Source organism: Monodon monoceros, unplaced genomic scaffold (genome assembly GCF_005190385.1).
Source record: "Monodon monoceros isolate NGI ecotype Baffin Bay Population unplaced genomic scaffold, NGI_Narwhal_1 Super_Scaffold_16, whole genome shotgun sequence".
Classification (NCBI taxonomy): Eukaryota; Metazoa; Chordata; class Mammalia; order Artiodactyla; family Monodontidae; genus Monodon; species Monodon monoceros.
The window spans coordinates 2,685,053-2,707,682 of record NW_021703772.1 but is presented as its reverse complement, the minus strand read 5'-3'; the positions used below and the strand labels follow the sequence as shown (position 1 = coordinate 2,707,682).

General features: G+C 50.3%; 1 protein-coding gene across 2 annotated transcripts; it reads left to right on the top strand.

Moving 5' to 3' along the window:
• The first annotated feature begins 2,008 nt into the window (after positions 1-2,008).
• On the top strand, positions 2,009-21,015 carry ASB1 (ankyrin repeat and SOCS box containing 1). Of its 2 annotated transcripts, none has more exons than XM_029225212.1 (5): positions 2,009-2,215; positions 6,375-6,516; positions 8,580-8,882; positions 15,922-16,307; positions 17,488-21,015. In XM_029225212.1, exons 1-5 carry the CDS (start codon positions 2,176-2,178, stop codon positions 17,691-17,693), a joined length of 1,077 nt encoding a protein of 358 aa, XP_029081045.1. In that variant the 5' UTR covers positions 2,009-2,175; the 3' UTR covers positions 17,694-21,015. The 2 variants fall into 2 exon arrangements, with proteins under 2 accessions (XP_029081045.1, XP_029081044.1); XM_029225211.1 differs by lacking the exon at positions 2,009-2,215 and adding an exon at positions 2,346-3,936 and having other exon boundaries at positions 6,370-6,516.
• Positions 21,016-22,630: the final 1,615 nt, after the last annotated feature.

The window sequence follows — 22,630 nt, the reverse complement described above, 5'->3', positions numbered from 1 at the left end:
CAGACGGGATCCCCAGGGCAATATCAGAGCCAGGCGCCGGCAGGGAGTGACACTCTGCTCAGGCCACTTAACCCCTGGTTGCAAAGGCCCTGATACTGGGACGGAGGGGGGGTGGGGGTGGGGGGTGGGGGGGGCAGTGCAGCTGAAGCTGGCTGGGGCAGGTGTCTCAGCCTGGCTGCATTCGAATCACCTGGGAGCCTCAAAAATCCTGATGCCCAGGCCACATCCTAGATCACCTGCATTAGGATCTCTGGGGTGGGGTGGCATCAGGCTTAATTTTTTTTTTTTTAATAACTGTGGTTAAGATATACATAATAAACTTTACCATCTTAACCTTAAGTGCACAGTTTTGTAGTGAGTACGTTAACTCTGTTGTGCAACCAACGTATCTCCAGAACTTTATCATCCTCTCGAACTGAAACTCCAGGCCCATTAAGCAACTTCCCGCTCCCCCTCCCCCAGCCCCTGGCACCACCATCTACTTTCTGTCTCTGTGACTTTCACTTCTTTAGGAAACTCATGAGTGGAATCAAACAGTATTGGCCTTTTGGTGACCGGCTTCTTCCACTCAGCTTGATGTCCTTAAAGGTTCACGCGTGCTGTAATATGTGTTAGCATTTCCTTCCCTTTTAAGGCTGAATGATATCCCACCGTATGGCGGGATATATATATCTACCCGTATGGGTAGACTACACTGTTTACCCACCCATTCAGCGCTGATGGACACTTGGGTGGTCCAGGCTTCTGGGTTTTTCAAGCTCCCAGGTGTTCCCGAGGTGCAGGTCTGGTGGAGGGCCAGTGGGCATGGCAAGCCCCTGGCTCCCTGGAGGGCACATCACTCCTGGCTTCCCTGCCGGTGGTAGTTTCTGCTGTTATCAAGCCCAAACAGAGCTGCAGGAAGCTCCCTTCCCCCAACAGACACCCCTGCAGGGCCTGCTGCCCAGGTGGTGCCACCCACTGAACTGGAGCACTCCTCCTGCGGATGCGAAGCCCCTCCGTGTGGCTCCGCCTACGCCAGGCCGGTCCTGTGATTACAACACAGGCCAGGCCAGCGGGTCACACGCACGCTTGTTGGGGGGGGTCTCCAGCCTCACACGCATCGGTCCCCTGCTGGAGCTCCTTTTCTCCACCTGTAAAACTCGGAACCCGCTCTTCACCTGTCCTCAGTCCCCCCTCCCTGCCCGTCTGCTGGAGACCTCCTCCTTCTCCTGCAGAACCCTTCTCCCCACCCGTGGGGAGCGTGAAAGGAGCCTAAGGAATCTACGCTTACAAACCAAATCTCAGTACACATGGTCCGACGTTATTTTAATAAGCGAGTGGGCAAGAAAAGTTATTCCTTGGTTCACTAATTTATTCAATAAACGCTTTGTGTCAGGCACTGGGCTACAGTAATTTGATAGACATGATCCCTGACTTCATGGAAGGAATTTCGGGGGGCATTCACCTAATACCACAGTAACATATGCCCAGCCGTGCCGTGCCTCTCCAACAGAATCTGTTGCAAGGAACAGAGCTGAAAGTCCCCCACCTTCACGTCCACGCTCTCCCGGGGCTGCTCCCAGCCCCCGGCTGAGCGCGCGGGGACACACTGGCGCTGAGCCATCGCTGCCCGGCGCAGGCCTCCTTCAGCCGGCACTCCCTGGGGACGCCCCATCAGCCCGGCTCGGGTGGGATTCAAACACCGGCGCGAACATCCCGCGGCCCCGCCCACACCCTCCCGGCAGAAGGCCTCGCCCTTTCCGTGGGGGCGGGGACGGGCCCGACCAACCAGAGCTCCCAGAACATGCAAATCAGCTCCGTCCCCCAGGTGAGCGTGTTTTCCCAGACTCCTCTGCTTCTTCTGTGGCGAAACACAGCCCCGGTGGGGCTCGACGGCGCGCGCCCCCGACAGCCCGCACCCGCGAGCACACGTCTCCGACAGCGCGCGCCCAGCGCCGGCGCTCGTTCGTCCTCACATCGGGAGCGAAGCGGGAGGTGGACGCCCTGGCGCCCTGCTAGAGGCGCCAGAAGCCCCTGAGGGAGGCGCGCGCGCCCGCCGGAAGCCGCGCCCCCGACGCGGCCCACAGCCCGAGGCGCCGGAAGTGGTCGCGGTCGCGCTGCTTCCGGTCTGCGGGAGGCGCTCCGGGCGGGGGCCGCGGGGGAGGCTAGCTGCCGACTGGCCGAAGGCCGGCACCCATGGCGGAGGGCGGCGGGCGGGCCGGACCTGGGCCCGCAGGTAACGTGCGCGCGGCCGCCGGGCCCCGGGGCGGCGGGGGGCCGGGGCGGCTGCCCGGGCCGGGGCCCTGCGTGTTGCCCTGCGGCCGGCCGGGGCCCACGGAGCCGCGCCCCGCAGCCGGGGGTCGGTCAGCGCGGCTCACGGGATGCCCGGCTGCCCGGCTTCGCGAGACCAGCCCTCGCGCCGATTTCCCCTCCTGTGGAACTTGCACCGTAACTGCCAGCCGGCTGGCCTCTAGGGCTGGATGGGACCCCCAACTGTAAAGAGAGGACGTGGGTCATCCTCCAGCTGTGAGCGCAGCGGTCGGGAGAGCCCCCAGAGGTCAGCTCCCGGGAGGGCGGGTGCCTTCTCTCCATCCTGGCATCGGTTCCCCTCAACAACCGCCCCCCTCCCCGCACAGGCCAGGGACAGCGATAACGCCACCCCCAGCGAGCTGTCAGTGACACAGCAGGTCCAGGGGCCCTTGCCCACCGGCAGAGGAGGCAGCCGTGCCATAGTTCGGTTTAGGCGGCTCGAAAGGCTCGCGCCCAAAATAGCCATCTGACTGAGGGTCTCCACCTTGAAATATTCCTGCCAAACAAACGTGAATTTGCGGGGACGTGTGTTTGCCCGCCTTCGGGAGAGGCTTCCTCTTAACCTGCGGGGTCGGGGGGTGGGCGGAGGTGCCCTCCTTGTCTGTTGTCTCAGTTTTCCCCGGGTACCAAATGCTTCTATGTGCTCTGGACTTTACACGCTCATCTGTGTCTCTGGAGAGATACCCCTCCAAAGAGTTTATTAGTTAGTAATAAACTAAGGAGCTTATTACTCTTAAATGTGCCAAAACTTAAGGTATAATGTTGTTTTGGAGACAGGGGTGCAAATAGTGCCTTTCATCCCTCCCTCCATCCATTCATTCATCCAACAAACGGTTTATTGAGGACCTGCTATTGGCTGGACCTGGCTGGGGGTGGGGATACTGCAGTGAATAAAAATACAAACAAAGCCTCTTCTGTCCTGGGCTTTGGTTGGTATTGACTTTGACCGCAGGGGCAGCCAGGACCTTAGGGTCTGGGACATCACTTCATGGGAGAGTGCGGGAGGGACTGAGAGGTGTTCACCTGGGGGAAGAGGACTGGCAGCTGCTTCCCAGCGTGGAGAAGAGTCTTGTGGCAGGAAGACTGGCTCTGCCTTTCGCAGAGGCACTCTTGTCAATATCCAGGCGGTGCTGTTTTACTGTTGAGTGTGTTGCAGGCCTGGGAGTAGAGGGGCCACAGTTAAAGCTTAAGTGCTGTGTCGAGTAATTGTGTTGTCATTGGAGAAGCTGATCAGGAAAATGCAAACTTAAAGATATCTTGGAGCTGGAGCTGGGGGAGAGGAGGCTGTGTTGAGCTGGGCAGGTAGTGGGTCAAAAAGGGGCCAGCGAAGGGAGGCCTAGAGGAGAACTTAGCAAAAGTTTGTCAGAGTCTCCTTACACCTTCTGAATCTTACCCCTACTTTGAACTTTTTCAGCCTGTGCAGTGAAACTGTGGGATAACTACAGTGGAGGATAACTACCGAAGGAGCATTGGCATGGGGGCCCAAGGGGTCCTTGATGCCTGCCTGTTGATCTGCTGCAGATCTGGCTGTGGCATGAGCTCGAGTGACCCATGCGTTTGTGAACCCTCACTGCTCTGCCCACCTGCCTGTGGCCTTTGTGTCTTACCTCTGCCATTGAACTATCAAATCGTGGAGTGTAAGGAAACGTACGCATCACCCCTGTTGTCCTATGGCCCAGCCTTGTATACAGTAGGTACTCAAAAGAGATTTGATTTGAATATAAAAAGCAACTTCAGCATTGGAGAGAGTCCACCACTAGGACAGCTGGCACGGTGGGGACTTGAATGAAGGCCGTCTGAGTTCATGCTCTTTCCTTATGCCCCTCTCTGTGCAATTATGTTTATAAAGAGATATTCTGGGCTCCAGTGTGAGGTGAAGAACTCAATTACAGTTGACCCTTGACAACACAGGGGGTGGGGGTTGCCAAACCCCTGCACAGTCAAAAATCCCCATAAAACTTTACAGTTGGTCCTCCATGTTCGAGGTTCTGCATCTAAGAATTCAGCCAGGGACTTCCCTGGTGGCTCAGTGGTTAAGAATCCGCCTGCCAATGCAGAGGACACGGGTTCGAGCCTGGTCCGGGAAGATCCCACATGCCGCGGAACAACTAAGCCCGTGTGCCACAACTACTGAGCCTGCGCTCTAGAGCCCGTGAGCCACAACTACCGAGCCCACGTGCCACAACTACTGAAGCCCGCGCGCCTAGAGCCTGTGCTCTGCAACAAGAGAAGCCACCGCAGTGAGAAGCCTGCGCACAGCAACGAAGAGTAGCCCCCGCTAGCTGCAACTAGAGAAAGCCCGCGCAGCAACAAAGACCCAGTGCGGCCAAAAATAAATAAAATTAAAAATTAAAAAAAAAAAAAGAATTCAGCCAACTGCGGATTGTGTAGTGTAGTATGTATTTAGTGAGAAAAATCCATGTGTGAGTGGACCCACATAGCTCAGACCATGCTATTCAAGGGTCAGCTGTAGGTATCTAATGGTACAAATTTGTTGACTACAGTTGACTGCTGAACAGCTTGGGGGTTGATCTGCATGTAACTTATAGTCGGTCCTCTGCATCCGAGGTTCCTAGGCATCTGTGGATTCAACCAGCCACAGATTGTGCAGTATTGTGCTGTTTACTGTTGAAAATATCTACGTGTGAGTGGACCCCTGCAGATGAAACCTGCGTTGTTCAGTGATCAATGGTACTTGTTCTAGTCCATTCAGGATGTAATAACAATAGACTGGATGGCTTATAAACAACAGAAATTTATTTCTCACAGCTCTGGTGGTTGGAAAGTCTAAGACTAAGGCACTGGCAGATTTGATGTCTGGTGAGGGCCTGCTTCCTGGTTCCTAGGCGGCTGTCTTCTCACTGTGTCCTCACATGGTGGAGGGGGTGAGGGAGCTCTCCAGGGTCTCTTTTGTAAGGGCACTCATCCCATTCATGAGGGCTCCACTCTCATGACCTAAAGGTCCTACCTACTAAAGGTCCTGCCTCTTACTAATCACCTTGGGGGTTAGGACTCCCAGCATATTATTTGGCAGGACATTTTGGGGGACACAAACATTCAGTTTATAGCAGCTACTCCTCCCATTCCTCACTGATTTTGTTGCCCATTTCTCACGTACCAAGTTTTTTATACTAAGCTCTTTTCTGGGCAGTTGATTGTTTGATTTATTTATCTTTTTATTCTGATGAGAGAGAATTTCTATTATCTAGTAGGATAGATCTCTTCTCATACATACAAAAAAAACAAAAAGTGATTCTTATTTTTATTTCCAAATAAACTTCGAGAAGATTTTTGTCACATCTCATATAAAAACCCCAAAGAGATTTGTTAAACCTCTTAATTTATTTGGTATCACTTAAAATTTTCCTAGCATTGACTCTCACTCAAGTACATGGTATGGTTTTCACCATTTATTCTGGTCTTTATTGTTTTTCTGTTTTCTATCTTCATTATATAGGGCTGGCTTTCTATTTGGATGCATGTATCTAAAAATCTTCCTTTTTACTGCGGTGCAGCTTATATTCAGAAAAGTACACCCGTCTTAGGTTACCATCAGATGTGTCACTCCCGGGGACTCCCGCGTGGCGAGGCCATTGCCCAGATCGCGCGGCAGGGTCATTCAGGTTTACAAGCAGCAGCGTGTCTCTGGCTGTTGAGTTTTGCCAAAGTCAGGTGTCCTTTTGTAACGTGGTAGCTGATTATATGTTTTTTCCCAATACTAAGACATTCTTGGAAGAAATTAGAGTAATTTTATGGTGCCTTTTCTGATACATATTTAAAATTTCACTTTATTAATATTTTATTTAGGATCTTTATCCTTAACTAGTTTTGGCTTATTATCACCCACCCCATCAAAGTGTTAAAACCTTGCCAGGTTTGGTGTCAGGAGTGTGCTAGCTTCATTAAGGGAAACTTTTTACAGTTTCCTGGCTCTGGAAGCTTCTGGAGCAGGGGAATGATGCGTTCTTGAGAGTTGGAGAGCACCCGTGTTGGGGAGAGGCAGGGCTGGCGGCCGAGGGCGGCCCCTCACAGTTGGTGCTGGCAAGGCTTCCCTGAGCTGACAGGCGCCCCTCTCTTCAGTGCAGGTCCGAATCTGAAGGAGTGGCTGAGGGAGCAGTTTTGTGACCATCCGCTGGAGCATTGTGAGGACACGAGGCTCCACGATGCAGCCTACGTGGGGGACCTCCAGACCCTCCGGGGCCTGCTGCAGGAGGAGAGCTACCGGAGGTGAGCGCCGCTGCCCGCCCCGGGGCTGCCCAGGGTTTGGCCTGTGGGTCTGCACGCAGCTAAGGCTCGGGAGCTGTGAGGGAGGCCCAGCGGTCTCCGATTTGCAGGTGGACACCCTGAGCGTTTCCACTTTCCGAGGATGGGATAAAAGGGGACTGCCGGAAGCGCGGTCAGACTTGTAGGCGACAGCCTGATGGCGAGGGCAGAGAGACCCGAGTTCAAGTCCAGTTCTGTCACCTTTATATTTTCCAGCAACTTCTGGTGCTCTCTGGGCGTCAGCTTCCCTGACGTTACCCTCGACGACAGCGTCATTACTGTCTCCAACAGCGGCCCTGCTCCCTTGCGAGTCTCTTCTGGCTCTTTATCCTAAGGCGCATGCATAAATTCTCCTCACTTAATTATTGCATCGTTATCCCCCTTTGGGTCCGGACTTCCTGATGGAGCAAACCTGTACAGAGTTCCTGACGCGCTCTCCTCTGGCTTCTCAGGGCCTCAGTCATCTGCCTCCGGGGCCTGGGGCTCAGCCTCTGGCCAGCTGTCTCATTACCCAGGGACATGCTCCTTTTGTTGGTAGCGCCCTGCCTGTTGCCTTGCCACATCCTGCTAGCTCCTCCAGACCGGCTTAAGCCCCTCATGGCATCGGAGTCTTGCTGTTACTTTTCCCCACTCGAGACACCCGGGGAGCACAGAGACTCTGCCTGTTCTCCGTGTGTCTAAGATTGGAGTCTCAAGTAGACTTGAAACTCACCTGCAACCAGAAAATCCTTCAGGCTCTTTCTGTGTTTCTGTTTCCCCTCCAGGGCTAGGATGCCAGTGAGTTGATAGAAGAAATGCCTGTGTATTGATACTGAAACTTATACCACTTTTCGTGGACAGTTCCCAAGAGAAGGATTTCTAACAATACAAGAATAGGTGTCTTTCTTCTTTCCCTTCTCATGTCTTAGCATTATTTCATTAGAATAGATATTCATGTTAAAAATAAAAAAGCTCCAAAGAGCCAGAAAGGATCGTCATAAAGAGAAATGAGGTGGATTGCACATGAATATTTAACACGAATGACTCAAGTCCAAAGAAAACCTTAAATTTGCAGATATAACAGTAGAATAGAGTTAAGCTACTAAAATAGACCAAGTATGTTCATATTGCTTTTTCAAGTACCGTTTTTCTTTCTTTCACTCAGGTTCAGTGAATCTCTGGTTTCTTGACGATATTTTGCTCTTGCTATGTAGTTCTTTGGTGATGAGTCCTTGGAGCGTTCCTTGGCCTCCTTGGCTAGTGGAAGCTAGTAACCAGCTGAAGGAGGAACCCTGACCTGTTGCATGTTTCTGGGTCACTGCTTTAGTGATCTGTATTCCTCAGCTTTGTTCAGAGCTGCGCTGGGAGCTTGAGGTGAAGAGCCTCAGCTGGTGACATGATGGGTCCGTGCATTGCATGACCCTGGCATCCCTTGATGGGGGAGTTGTGGTCTGAGTGTCACTTGCAATGAGGGCTGAGCCTGGACGGTTTCCCTCTGCTGCTGCTGGCCAGGAGTGTGGTGATTCCTGCAGGCTGTCCTTTGTGCTGTGTCAGAGGTAGAGGGACCACAGTGGTCATCTAGCCCCAGTGAGGATACCGAGGCCCAGAGAGCGGTCCAGCCTCAGGCCTTCACAGGTAGTAGCTGGTGAAGAGGGGCGTCGGGGCCCTGACCCAGGTCCCGAGCAGGTATGCTGTCCTCCATCCTGCACTGCCTCCCGGGCAGGCCCTTCTCCCCTTCGTGGAGCAAAGAGCTTTGGACGCGAGTCAGGAAATTGGAGATCTTAACTCTAGTGCTCAGCAGTCTTACCTGCGCCTCGAATCTCCTCATCTGTAGGACTGGGCTCGTAATTTATTGCCTGTCTTGCCTCAGGCGTGGACCCAGCAGCGTGGCTATGTGAAAGCATTTCATGAAACGAGCACCTGGAAGCACTATTAAAGCGAAGGCTGCCCTCCTGCTCCCTGTCTCAGGGTCCCGCCTGAGAGGAGCTGGAGCGGCTGGCCGGTCTCCCAGCGCCCCTCCCAGCCTGGCTCCCTGTGCTCTCTCTCAGCCGCATCAACGAGAAGTCTGTGTGGTGCTGCGGCTGGCTGCCCTGCACACCACTGCGCATCGCGGCCACTGCAGGCCACGGGGACTGCGTGGACTTCCTGATCCGGAAGGGGGCTGAGGTGGACCTGGTGGACGTGAAGGGACAGACGGCCCTGTACGTGGCCGTGGTGAACGGGCACCTGGAGAGCGCCCAGATCCTTCTGGAAGCCGGCGCCGACCCCAATGGAAGCCGGCACCACCGCAGCACCCCTGTCTACCACGCCTCCCGGGTGGGCAGGGCAGACATCCTGAAGGCCCTCATCAGGTCAGTACCACAGGGGCCGGGCCACCGTTGCCCTTGCGATGGCCACCACGGGGAGCGTGGCCGCATCAGCACGTTCTCGCAGCCACATTCTCATTTCTTGTTTTCTGCATTTGCCTTTTTTTCCTCTCTCTCTCTCTCCAATTAGACTTGTTAGAGGATTTGTCTATTTTGTTAGTCTTTCTAAAGAGCTGCTTCTTAGCTTTATCAGTTCTCTTATTTTTTTACTTACTGATTAATTTCTGTTTTTATCTTTATTTTTTCCCATTTTCCTTAATTTTACTTAATATTTTCCCTAACTTTCTGAGTTGCATGCTTATTCATTTTTTTCTTGATTAATAATGTAAACTTTCAAGGTTATGAATTTACCTTTGCCTATAGCTTTGGCTGTGTCTGCTAAGCTTTTTTCTTTTTCTTTTTCTTTTTTTTTTTTTTTTGCAGTACGCCGGCCTCTCACTGTTGTGGCCTCTCCCGTTGTGGAGCACAGGCTCCGGACGCGCAGGCTCAGCGGCCATGGCTCACGGGCCCAGCCGCTCCGCGGCATGTGGGATCTTCCCGGACCGGGGCACGAACCCACGTCCCCTGCATCGGCAGGCGGACTCTCAACCACTGCGCCACCAGGGAAGCCCTTCTTTGGGCTTTTTAAAAATTATTTTTTAATGTCCAACTACGTTATTGTGGATACTTGTAACAAAGTATATAACCACAGGGTTTTATTTGTATCGTACAAGATGACAGCCTCAGTTATGTTATTCAGACTTCCTCTCTCTTTTTTTTTTACATCTTTAACCATCGGATCTTCCCCAAATTCAGAGAAGTCTGTTAGTCTGTAATTACTGTTGTGATTTGTCAGTTTCCCCTTGTATTTCTAATAATTTTGCTTACCATATTTTGATGCTCATTGGGCTCATGAAAGTTCTTGCTTATGGATTGTGCCCTTTATCAAGCCAAAAGGAAACCATTGGTTTCATTGAGGGCTCATTTATGTAGCATTCTGTAACTTTTAGTTTTCATCTTAGTGGGTTTAAGTAATTCTTTGTGAGCTCACTTTTACTGTTTGACTGTCTGGGGTTCTTTTGTTTTTTTAGGTGATACAAACGAACTTTTATTTCACACTTCAGGAAGTGGATAGTCTCCGAGAGCTGCAAAATGGGGTGAAAAGCAAGAAGCTTTTGTAGGATAAAGGGATTCTTTGTTTTTTAATACAGTTAACATTGTTGCCATAGCTGATGTTAGGTCTATTACTGTTGTCTTTCTGTGTCTTAACTGTACCTTTATTTTATATCTTTTTTCCATGATCTGTGTTTTCTTTGCTTTCCCTTTCTGTGGTTTTAGACGGTTTCTGGTCTTCTTTTAATTGTACTAACGGTTACCTTTTTAAAAATTTGAGCCAGATTGCATTTTCAGTCTCATGTCTCCAGTGACTTCTTTCTACTAAAGATGCTTCCCTGCCCAGCAGCCCCCGCCACCCCCACCACCGCCCCCCGGCTCTGGAGGCTGTTTGTTCTGTGGCTGGACTGAGTACAGTTCAGGTAGCCCGTTGTCGGTGTGGGAAAGTATTACAGGAGAGGGTTACAGCATTGTTACGGGCTGCATTGGGGGTGTTCTGAGGAGCAGGGAACTGGCGTCCCCCTCGCCCAGTGCAGGACATGGTTTTTTAAATTAGGTACTGAGAATATATTTATTATATCAAAAGGATTTATATATTAAATGGCTATGGAATTGAGTTTTGGAAAGATAATCGAGGATGATATGGTGGTTATACTGGAGGGTGATGAAGACGTGATGATGCTTTTTTCCCCTTCTTTTGAAGGATTTCTAGCCTGATAATCTAAATCACCTCAGTCCCGTATCTTTGCATCTTGGAGAATGTAAGTCATTAATTTGGAAATGTTTTTCGGTAGGATCAATCCATGAAATTTCATCTTGGTTCCAGAAATCCCATAGGGCATTTCAGTCAATTCATGATGCGCAACTGCTTTGAATTAACTGCAGGCTTGACTTTCAGATATATTTACAGGTGCCCTTCTTGAGGAAACGTTACTAAGACATTTTGCTGCCCCGCTGGAGTACAGGACATTACTTTTACAGTGAGGTACCAAGAGCATATATTATTCTGTTGAAAAGTTTTCTGGATTCTAAATTACCAGATAATTGACTTTTGGAAAATGGGGTTAAGTTACTGAACAGCTAATACAATCTAAACACAATCTAAACGCAACTCCTGCCTTCCCTGTGTCATTGTCCCTCATAGGCAGGGCTCTCTTCTGTCACTGTTGTGATCTGGTGTCCCTCTGCAAGTAACCTCCATTTTGTTACTTCTCATTTCCCTTGATATATATTACTGATGTTTTTTGAAAAAGGTAAGGAGTGGTATTTCTGTATGTGCAAAAGTTATACTGATTTATTGAGTCGTCCCGGTGGTTCCTTGCCAGTGATACTAAAAGCAGTAGGGGAATTTTGGAAAATATTCAGGATTAAAATGAACTGGATCCCATCCATTATATTTTTATGAGTGGATGAAGGACTGTCTTTCCCACAGCTCAGCTAATACCAGATTGTCATATTGCCCCAGATTACAAACATTCTAGAAGACATATCCGTAAGAATAAGGAGGCAAAACAATGTCACTGCTTGAAGTCTAGTTCTCTTAATTGGTTGAGTGTGTGAAATGAAATATCGGCTTCTGCTTGGTTTGGTATGTGTTTTAGAATGTTCCTCTTGTCAGTCCTAGGGTATCGTGGAGAACATTGGGTGATACTTGCATTTGTAGTGGCTGACGATGCTGCATGGCGTCAGTGGGGAAGCGGGTTGTCATGGGAGCTCATTGGTCTGTGTGCTGTCCTTTGTCTTCCTCAGCTCTGTGCTGCTGACAGGCAGCAGTGTCGCTTCTAGGGGCACGTTCCTTCGGATGCTTGCAGTAGTGCTGAAGAGACGGGTGATAAAACGTGATTGCTGGCTGTGAGTGTCGGCCAGCTATTTCCATTAAGGCATGGAAAACGATGCTCTCCCCTCCGCCCGGGCCCCTGCGTGTCAGGCCCCATCATCATTACTGCCTACATTTTGTCATTTCCTAATTCAGCTGAAATATGTGATGACAAAATGTGTGAGGCACTGCAGCACTGTCTAGGGCAGTGGACGCTCGAGTACACAGGTGCTGGCTAATGTTTACTCACGGAAGAGTTGGGTAACGCCTTTTGGGCAGCAGTCTCACAGAAGTGGGGCTGTGCTCTTCTCATTACATCCTCTCAGGCTGCACATGTTTTCAGTTGGTCCCAATACTGCTGATGTTCACTTTCATCTTTTGGTTAAGGTGGCGTCTGCCAGCTTTTTCCATTGTAAAGCTCCTCTTTTTCCCTCTGTGATTAAAAAATATTTTTGTGGCTCGGTACTTTGGAACCATGTATATATCCTTTGGAACCATGTATATATATATATATATATATATATATATATATATATATATATATAACCATGTATATATCCTGTTCCTCATCAGATTTTTAATTTATTCATTTATTTATGTTAGACTCATGGTTTCCTGTGGAGTTACAATTATTCTAGGCTCTTGTGTACTTTGCCTGGTTCACCCCTGGAATTAGTCATTTCTCCAAGGAATCCTGGTTTCTTTTTGTGGCGAGTGCTATTTAAAAGCCAAGATGTGGACACTAGGAGCGCTTATTGTTTTCAGCTTCTCCTACTGGACAGAGCTAAGGTTACTGAAACATGTTTCTGTCTACATTTCTGTATCTATTATACATTGACAGTTAAAGAGTTCACCCTGATGCCTCTAATCCAGTCCAGCACCACAGGGTTCATCCTACTTTTCTCCCTTTCCAAATTTATTATTCTTTTGCAACATTGAGAGATGTGGTTCCCTTACCTTTAACATGTTAACTTACTTTGCCAATCCCCCATATTGAACCAGCCTCCTGTGCTGCTGCCCCTCCCACACATGCCTCCTCCCCCGCCGCGGGCTGTAGCACCCTTGCAAGGCAGCATCCTTAGAAGCACCCTCTTCACTCGGCCAGGACTCCAACAGCTTGAGCAGGCCGCCCTCCCTGCTGTAGTCAGCGGCCCCCGCTTAGTGTAAAATGACCCAGTTGGTAGTTTGTGCTTGGCCTGGGAGAACCCTAAATGTCCCATAGAAAGCCATGTATTTGGGCGTCCTTGGGTGCAAGGACAAGGGCAGGTCCCTTGAGGGGATCCTGAAGGCTCTGCCTGTAGAGTCGTTTAGAGATTGGCTCTGGTGGAAAAGGAGGCTTCCAGGTCAGGCGGCCCCTGCATTGGCCTGTGTGAGATTCATCCTCACATCTGGGCTGTCTCTGGGAGTCAGAAGAGGAGAGCTCCTGGGCAGCCATACAAATCAGCTCAGGGACTGTCATCAACGCTCCCACCTCTGGCGGCTGCGCGAGGCTGCCTTGCTGTGCATCCTGTCCTGGGTCCTTCTAGGTGAATCTGATGCTGGGAATGGGCTGGCTCCTCTGGAGGTTCAGTGTGCCTGAAAAGAAGAGCCACCCTGGCGGGCAGGACATGATGGCACCAACTGGGTACACAGTTGGGTTAAAGTATTTCTTTTTGCTTGCAGTTTTTAAGGATTGCTGTTTAATTTTTTTTTTTTTTTTTAACGTATGCAGACCTCTCACTGTTGTGGCCTCTCCCGTTGCAGAGCACAGGCTCCGGAAGTGCAGGCTCAGTGGCCATGGCTCACGGGCCCAGCCGCTCTGCGGCATGTGGGATCTTCCCGGACCGGGGCATGAACCCGTGTCCCCTGCATCAGCAGGCGGACTCTCAACCACTGCACCACCAGGGAAACCCCTAATTTTTTATAGTATGTATTTACATGGTTCCAAAGTCAAATCTATAAAACAAAGTATGTTAAAAGCAGTCTAGCTTCTATCCTCATCTTCTTCATCCCTGCCCTATAGATAACCATTTAAAAAGTTTTGTGGTTTATCCTTCCATCATTAAAAAATAGGCAGGTATGTGTCTAGGTGTGTGTCATGTACACATTGGTATTGCAGCCTCCTCCCCAGGATCAACAGTGGCATACTTCACGTTCATCGTCCTGCTTTTCTCACTTATCAGGGTGTCCTGGAGGTCACTGCAGAGCAGTCCTTAGCCCTGGTCCTCATTCCTTTTCAGATGGTACAGTGCTCCTTTATGTGGATGGGCCAGGCCCTCTTGACGAACCTGTGGCTCGTTTCCTGCCTTTGGCTATTACGGGTACTGTTTTAATGAATTGCCTTGTATATGCATCTTTTCAGAGTTTTGCAAATGTGTCTTGGGACTAGATTCCAGGAGTTGTGATTGGTGCGTCAGAGGGTACATGCATAGGTAAGTTTGCCGGCTATCACCAGATTTCCCTCTACAGGGATTGCTGCATTATGCCTGGCCCCCAGCGATGAATAAGACTTCCTTTTTCTTTAAAGCTTGGTCAATAAGTTTTTGAATTTTTCCCAATGTGATAGGTGAGAAGTGGTGTCTCCGAGTAGTTTTAATTTGCATTTCTGTTATGAGTGAGGCTGAGCATCTTTTCATCTGGTTGAGAGCTGTTTGCACGTGTCTATATCCATCTCTGGCTCATTTATCTATAGAGCTGTTGATCTTTTCCTTTTAGAAGGTCTTTATATATTAAGGATGTAACATTTCCCAATTTGTAACTTATTGTTTTACTTTACTTATGTTAAAAAAGCTTCGTTTTTGTATCTTTTCCTGATCTTCCAAATCAACTTTATAATCAACTTATGTAGCTCCAGGGATGTTATTTTTATGTATTTACATTTATAGTCAACTTATTTGGTTCTGGGGAGGGTATTTTCATTTATATAATAAACTTAGGGAAAATGACATCTTAATGATATTGAGTCTTCTTGTCTAAGACTGCGGTATGTCTTTCTGTTTCCTTAGGTCTACTTATGTGACTTTCAGTAGTATTTTATAATTTTACTCATGCAAATTTTGGACATATGCTGTTAAGTTTATGCTTAGATATCTCACTTTAAAATTTATTTTGCTATCAGAAATAAGGTCTTTTTCATTTTATCTTTCAACTTGTTTTTGTTTGTATATAGAAGGCTGTTGGTTTAAAACTTGCTACTTCAATAAATTCCCTCATTGCTTGTTAACTGCATTTTCATTAATTATTTAAGGCTTTTCAGACAGTTATATTCTCTGTAAATAGGGAAAGTTTTACCTCTTCCTTTCCAATTTTAGTCAGCTAATTGCTTTCTCTTGTCTAATTGCACTAGTACTTAAAAAAAAAAAAAGAGTCTTTAAAACGAGTGGGCTGGAAAGTGGGGCTGTGTACCTTGCTCCCGGCAGAGCTGCTGCTTGTGTTTCCCTGCTAGGCGAGAGGCTGACTTCTGGGTTGAGGAAATATTTTTTATCATGTTAAGGAAATATCCCTTACTTTCTTTTTTATTAAGTATTTGCAAACATGCTTAAGTGTTGAGTTTTGTTATATGCCTTTTTTTTTTGCATCTATGGAGATAATCATGGATTTTCCCCTTAGTTCTATGAGTATGATGGATTATGTTAATAGTTTCTAATTTAAGAACTGCCCCCTGGAATAACCCCCACGAGGTCATTGTATGTTGCTTTCTTAATGTTTTTAGATTCTCTTTGCTAACGTTTTATTGGAGGTTGTTAAGTTGATATTCATAAGTGCAGTTAGTTGGTAGTTTTTCTTTATGGTGTGGCCTTTGTCAGGTTTGGAGATTATTGTTTTGTTAATTTCATAAGCTGAATTTGGAAGTTTTCCTTCTTTTTCTTTGCTTTGAAATAGTTAAAATAGCCATGGGATTGTTGGATCTTCAAAGGTTTGAAAGAACTCCCTTACGAGTTCTTTTGCGTGAGTGGATTCCAAGGTTCCTAACTACCGTGGAACCTGCTGGTGGTCACGGGACCACTGTGACTGGGGGGCTCTCCGGTGCTCCCAGCGCTCCTGCAGTTCGGGCCCATCTCCACCGGGTGCCGTGGGGATGCGTTGACTGCGGTTGGCCTGCTGTGAGGCCTCACTGTCCGTGTGTCTACCCTGCAGGTACGGGGCCGATGTCGATGTCAACCACCACCTGACTCCTGACGTCCAGCCCCCTTTCTCCCGGCGGCTCACCTCCTTGGTGGTCTGCCCCCTGTACATCAGTGCAGCCTACCACAACCTCCAGTGCTTCAAGCTGCTCCTGCAGGCTGGGGCAAACCCGGACTTCAACTGCAATGGCCCCGTCAATACGCAGGGCTTCTACAGGGGCTCCCCCGGCTGCGTCATGGATGCTGTCCTGCGTCACGGCTGTGAGGCGGCCTTCGTTAGCCTGCTTGTGGAGTTCGGAGCCAACCTGAACCTGGTGAAGTGGGAATCCTTGGGCCCAGAGTCGAGAGGCAGAAGGAAGGTAGACCCTGAGGCTCTGCAGGTCTTTAAAGAGGCCAGAAGTAAGTGGCCTTAGTTGAACTCTGACTGGCAGTCTCTTCAAGTCAATTGAATGAACCAAGTTGTAGCAATTTAAAAAAAAAACAACCTCCAACTAAGCACTTGGTCACAACCTTCAGTGAGGACTAGGAATTTTCTAGAATGGTCTACCAGATTGGTCTTCTCTTTTTAAATTCCCAGACACTAAGATTTAATACCAAGAAACCTATCAAAGTGCATGTTCTCAGAGCTCCTAGAATTATGTTCTCTTTACCTCTTTGCGCTGCTTTGTGATCCCAGATTCTTTCACTGCTGTTTATGGCTTTTAAGTGTTTGCTTTACAACAAATCGCAAGCCCTTCCTTCTCTAGGGCGCCTCACGTCACCTTCTTCAGTTCCACTCAAATACCATTGTTCTGCATTGTGTGCTAAGTATGATTTTTGTTAAAATGAGGTCTACAGTTTGCTTATTCATGAAGAAGGATTTTGCCAGTGAATTAAGTTGATGGCCAGAGAGTTTGCAGTTGAACCGTGGCTTGGTACTTGTTGTCGTTCTCTCTCCAGGACTCAGAAGTTGACCCTGTGCGCCCTCTGACCTGCCCACACCCTGCCCCTTTCCCGTCTGGGTCTTGAGGGCATCTGAGTGACCACCTTTTCCCCAGTCCCTTACCTGTCGCAGAACTTATGTTTGTTGTGTTCTTGTCACTGGCTTTCCTCAAACCAGTCATTAAAGCATGGTCCTGTTGAGCCTTCCCCAAAAGAGTTGCTTGCTGGTCAGTTGGAGCCACACTGACAGAGTTAGGTTCCCTGTGTTCATGCCTGTTTCACAGGCAGAGACACGGCGAGGCTGTTTTGACCCAGAGCAAAATTGTCAGCCTGCCCTCCTCCTGTGTTGCTCGGCCTGTCCCCTTCAGACCCCCTTGGAGCTTCTGGGAGGGACCAAGAGCAGAGACTGACAGAGGGCAGTTTGTCACACCTGCTGGGGCGTGCAGTGGCCAGCTCTGTTTCTCTGTCTAGGGAGTTCCACAGAGTTGAGCAGATAACAAGACCTTTCTCACCAGGGCGTGCTCTCCTCTGGAGGTGGGAAGTGGCAGCGAGCGTTGGCGCAGCTCCGCTTGTCCTCACAGCCAGCCTTTGGTCTGTAGGGTTAGGAGAGGCATTTAACCTCTCCCTCTGTCTCTCCCTTTCTTCCCATGCGTTCCAGGTGTCCCCAGGACCTTGCTGAATCTGTGCCGCGTGGCCGTGAGAAGAGCGCTTGGCAAATACCGACTCCATCTGATTCCCTCGCTGCCTCTGCCAGACCCCATAAAAAAGTTTCTGCTGTATGAGCAGAATTCACGAGCAGTGGTTGACTGCAGTGAGGAGGAAGCAATCTCCAGAGCCAGTCGACACCGATTCTTGCCCCTGTGACCACGTCCTGTGCTGCTGACTAAATCCCACCTGGCTGTTGGTGAAGCGGAATCAGCCTTGTCCTCATGGATTGTATTCCATCTCAGGTGCTTGGGGCGTCGGACAGTCCTTAGGTCGGTATCAGCCGAAAGGCTCGTACAAAATTAATTTTGTTCTTCCTCAGTGTCTGTGTTTTGGAAATTAATGAAATGGGCCTTGAAATGTGAGCAAGTTCGGGCTGAGCTTGGAGGCCTGCTGACTTCCCCAGGAGGGGGAACTAGCACCTTGCAGGGCTGTGCTGCTGCGTTTGCCTCTCAGCTTGATTAACGCGAAATGAAAAGGAGTCTTGCTATAAAAGTACAGAGATGCACTTCCTGAACTTACCAGTTTGTTTCCCGTGCTCCTGGGGTAGACGTGTGACATCATACGCACCCCGTTTCCTTGCCGCTTCACTGTTCTCTCCTTGTGGCGGAGGCGTCATATTAATTGTCTTCATTCAAGGATGGTTTCCTGGCCACGTGGATTGGCTTTACTGCCTCAAAGTCAATACCTGCATTTGTTCACAGCCTCTTTAGGTAACGCTCAGAGTTCTGCAGCGCTGCACCTGTCTGATACCTACCTGTGCCTAGCATCATGCCAACAGGTCTCATGAGTTCTCTGCCATTTCACTTTGGGGAGCTTCCAGACAGTTGATTGATTTTAGGAGGCCAACGCTGAAATAGCCAGTAATTGACTGCCTACATTCGGACCAAGGACTGTCCAACAGCATTCACTGCCAGTTCTAAAAGAGGAGGATGCCTGCGGCGCTGTCTTCTCGTCCTTGCACATACCAGAAAGTGCAAACTTCAGTCATCTTCTGGATGGTTCGAAGCTTTCGGTTGCTTTGTGTTCAGTGGACAAAACATCTGCTGTTTGGTTGATTGATCTTCACTTTTTTGGACCTAATTGTCTTGGTAGTTGCTCCTAGAACCGAAGAAAGGGGATAGCAGTGAGGTCAGAGGGCTTCCCCTGGCCTGCTGGGGGTGGTGAGAAGTGAGAGGAATGAGCTGGCTTGTCACCTGACGGACGGCTCGGCTGTGGGCAGGGCTCACTCACACCTGGGCTGCGTGGCCAGGTGTGTGGCCATGTCGGCACAGGTGGGCCAGCGGCTGCCTCTTTAGAGCATCCAGGTGCTGCTGTTTCCAGGGAAATCACATCTGGTAATTTGAGGCCTCAGGGCCATTGTGTGGATCCATGGTGATTCTGACCTTTAGAAGTGTTTAGAAACGGGCAGCTTTCAAATCTGAGTTTGGATTTTCTGCAATAAGAGAAATCTAATTTGTAACAATTGAACTAATGATAGGGGTTTATTTAATTATTAGCGTCATTATGTGTCTTCACCGACCAGACAGGCAGTGTCTGGTCATTGTCTTCTGTGGCTCGAGGATGGAATTCTGAACTCCACCTCCTGTGTCATGGATGGACGTGTGTTGGAAAGCCAGGCTGGCCCGTATATGTACATATGAGGTCTGAGGGGGGGCCGTCGATGATTTGGGGGGGCCAACGTAGCCGCTGGAGGCTTCACCTCATTACAAGCGGTGGCCAAGGCGTAAGTGTTGGATGGCTTCTGAGGCCCGAGACCGGGCTGTGTGCTGCTCCTCAGGACGGGGAGCCTGCTTGGCTGGTCGCATTCAGAGCTCGGAGTCAGGAGAGGCTTCCTGAGAGGAGAGGAGCTGCGGGTGGGCGGCCGATGTGGCCCTTTGCAGCCGGAGCTGAGTGCTGCAGGGCTTCAGTCCAGGCCGGGGATCAGCTGCGTTCCTGTGGCACGTGTGGTGGGACCACACCAGAGCTGGGCTGCGGCTGGGCCAGGAGCTGCGGGGAGCTGGGGCTCTGCCTGCACTTAGGGAAGGGTTGTGTGGAAGCTCGAGCCACCCAGAGGTGGGCTGGGCCGCTGGAGGGGGCTTCGTGTCACTGGGGGTGTGTCAATGCTGGCTTGTCACCTCCGTGGGCGGGCTGAGAGAGGTGTATCAGGAGTGGTTAGCTCCCCTTACTTTTTTTTTTTTTAAGAAGATGTTGGGGGTAGGAGTTTATTAATTAATTAATTTATTTTTGCTGTGTTGGGTCTTCATTTCTGTGCGAGGACTATCTCTAGTTGTGGCAAGCGGGGGCCACTCTTCATCGCGGTGCGCGGGCCTCTCACTATCGCGGCCTCTCTTGTTGCGGAGCACAGGCTCCAGACGCGCAGGCTCAGTAGTTGTGGCTCACGGGCCTAGCCTTTCCGCGGCATGTGGGATCCTCCCAGACCAGGGCTCAAACCCGTGCCCCCTGCATTAGCAGGCAGATTCTCAACCACTGCGCCACCAGGGAAGCCCCTCCCCTTACTTTTAAGCTCTTGCAGCTGCCCTTTGGCTCGGAGTCCCTGCGGGTGAGCCTTGCTGCAGGCTCGCAGGACATTCTGAGTTTGCCCTGCTTGGTGTTTTCTTCAGGGGTCTGTTAGGGACAGAGCCTCCCCAGCCCGGCCCTGGGTAGGAGGGTGTCTCTGTTCTCAGACCTTCTGGAAAGCTGCATCTGGGAATGCTGCCAGTGCGGGGGTCCCAGCCATGCCGGTGCGACCTTGGGGCTGCACCAGCAGAGTGGGTGTCAGCCTCCTTTGCAGGTGAAGTGAGTGCAGGGCTTGCTTCTGGGGGTTGGAACCATTTTTCTGGAATCTCTCTGGAAGGAGCGGACTGAGTCGATGCTCATTGTTGGGCCTGGCCCAGAGCTGGCCGGGGAGGCAGTGGGACTGGGGAGAGGTTGAGCTGGGGAGTGGGGCCCCCGAGCATGGTGTGCTCAGGGCCGGTCCGCAGGGGCCAGGGCCTCAGCTCTTCCTTTGCAAAGACAGGTTGGCTTTCTCTTTGTGCAGCCAACTTTTAGAGGTTTTTTCACAATCCCAGCAACTTCGAGGTTCAGGCTCTAGTTTGACGTTTCACAGCTGCCAAACCTGAATCTGAACATAAAGTAGATAGCTGCTTAAGGCCATTCCTGCTTGTTTTGAGTGACGCTTTGCTAAAGCTCCCTTTTTCTTTTGTTGGCAGGGATAGGATCCAGAATAGGCAAGAGTAACTCTCTTCATCAGAGCACTTTATAAAATCATGTTTCTGAGCCCTGGGGCCCCAGCCCCACACAGCCAGGAAATGTGGTGGTACTTAATGAGGCTGTGGCCCCAGAGCCCTCCGCAGGGAGGGGCATGATGCACCAATGGGAAGGAGCCCGAGGTCCCCCCAGCCTGGTCCCGGGAGCGTCCTGCTGTTGTCCCCGCTGGGGCGCCTGCCGGCCACTGAACGGAGTCCTGTGCCTGGGCCTTGGCTGCTGCGGACAGGCGGTGGGTGGGGGTGGGGTGGGCGGGGTGGGGTGGGGGCAGCGCTGACACCTCTGAGAACCTCTGAGAATTCAGCTGTGGCATCCTGGGTGGCATTTCTGCATGTATTTCCAGAAACCATCAGTGTCATACATATCTGTGCCTTTTCATATTACTTATGCTCTTTGTGTATTTATTTACTTATGTATGCCCTACCTTGTTCCAGAAAAGGGTTTAAGGCAGTGATGCTTATTTTTTGATGTTCTCTTTTGACATTTGCTAAGTTGTAGTCAACATGCGCTTGTTGTTAAACAGGTAGTTTTAAAAAAGGAAAGGACAGTTAGCAGTTTCCTGATGTTGAATATGTTTCTGTTACCAGGACTGAGTGCCATCATTTTAATTTTTTCCTCTTGCTTCCATGAATTGATTCTTCAAATAAAAGGTTCATGCATAAATAGAAAGAGAGGAACTTGCAGCCAAGGTCAGGCTGAGCAAAGGAAAATCGGCCCTAGAGAGAAGCGCTCTCCTGTGCTTGCTGCCTCCTGCCTGGCCTTGAGCAGGTCCTCTTCCCAGGGAGGCTGCTCTCTTACACGGGCCGGGTCTGGCCGTGCCTTTCCCATGGAGCTTTTGGGAGGACACATGAGAGAATGTATGTGAAAGCACTTTGCACTTAAGCCATCCCTGCGACGTGTACACTGCTGTCCTTGTGAGTGTGGTCCCTCTTCTCAGTGGATGGGTCTTCGAGGCCATGATGGTGCTGGGACAGCCTGTGATCTTGGTGGTCGGCTGGGCTTGTGCCCCAGGGGGCAGCAAGAGTCACGGCGCCCACGGCATAGGCCTCCTGTGCAGGTCGAAGTACAAGGACACATGTTAAATGATATAGGAAGTCAAGTTCATTCAATTTAAAGGGTTGTCTTTTATTCTGAGATTACGTCCTTCCTAATTTGGGTGATAAAATGTCCTCTTATATAATGAAGGTGATACTAGAGGGCAATATTTTCATTTTAAAATGCTCCTGGTTGCAGAATAAAATGTCGGCTGCCCTTTTGTCAAAGCACAGAATTTCTTATTGAGTTTGCCTGTCTCTGAAATCCAGCATCGGGGACCTGCAGTCTCGCTACAGTGTATGTTTACGTGCCGAGGAATTTCTCTCGGAGTCTTGAAACAGCCTGTACGTGGTTGAAGGAGAGCCCAGCGTCTGTTCTGCCTGGTAGTCCAAGAACAAGCCCTGAGATCACTGTGTGAGCTGTTAGGAAGTGCGTGCTTGTGTCCTGCCCACGGCAGAGCAACGACCCTGGGGTGATGGGCCTCTGGCCTCCCCAAATCCCCTGAGAGACACTCCCGGGAGGTTTGTGTGGCCTCCTCAGCGAGGCTGCCCCTGACCTCAGGCCTGGGCACCTGAGACACCCCCGAGTGATGGCGCTAGCGCTGGTGGTGAGCCTTCTGGCACCAGGGCTGCCGGCTTCTGCTTGTGCCCCTCTCAGCCGCCTGCCACTCAGCGGCCAGTCCCGAGTGGTCTGGATTCCCCGCCAGCTTGGAAGTGCCTCATCTGGCCCCATGACCTCTCTCTCCCTCGCTCGCTTATGCCTCACTTCCCTCCTCATCCCCCGCCCCCAGCCTGACTCTCTTGATGTGGAATAAA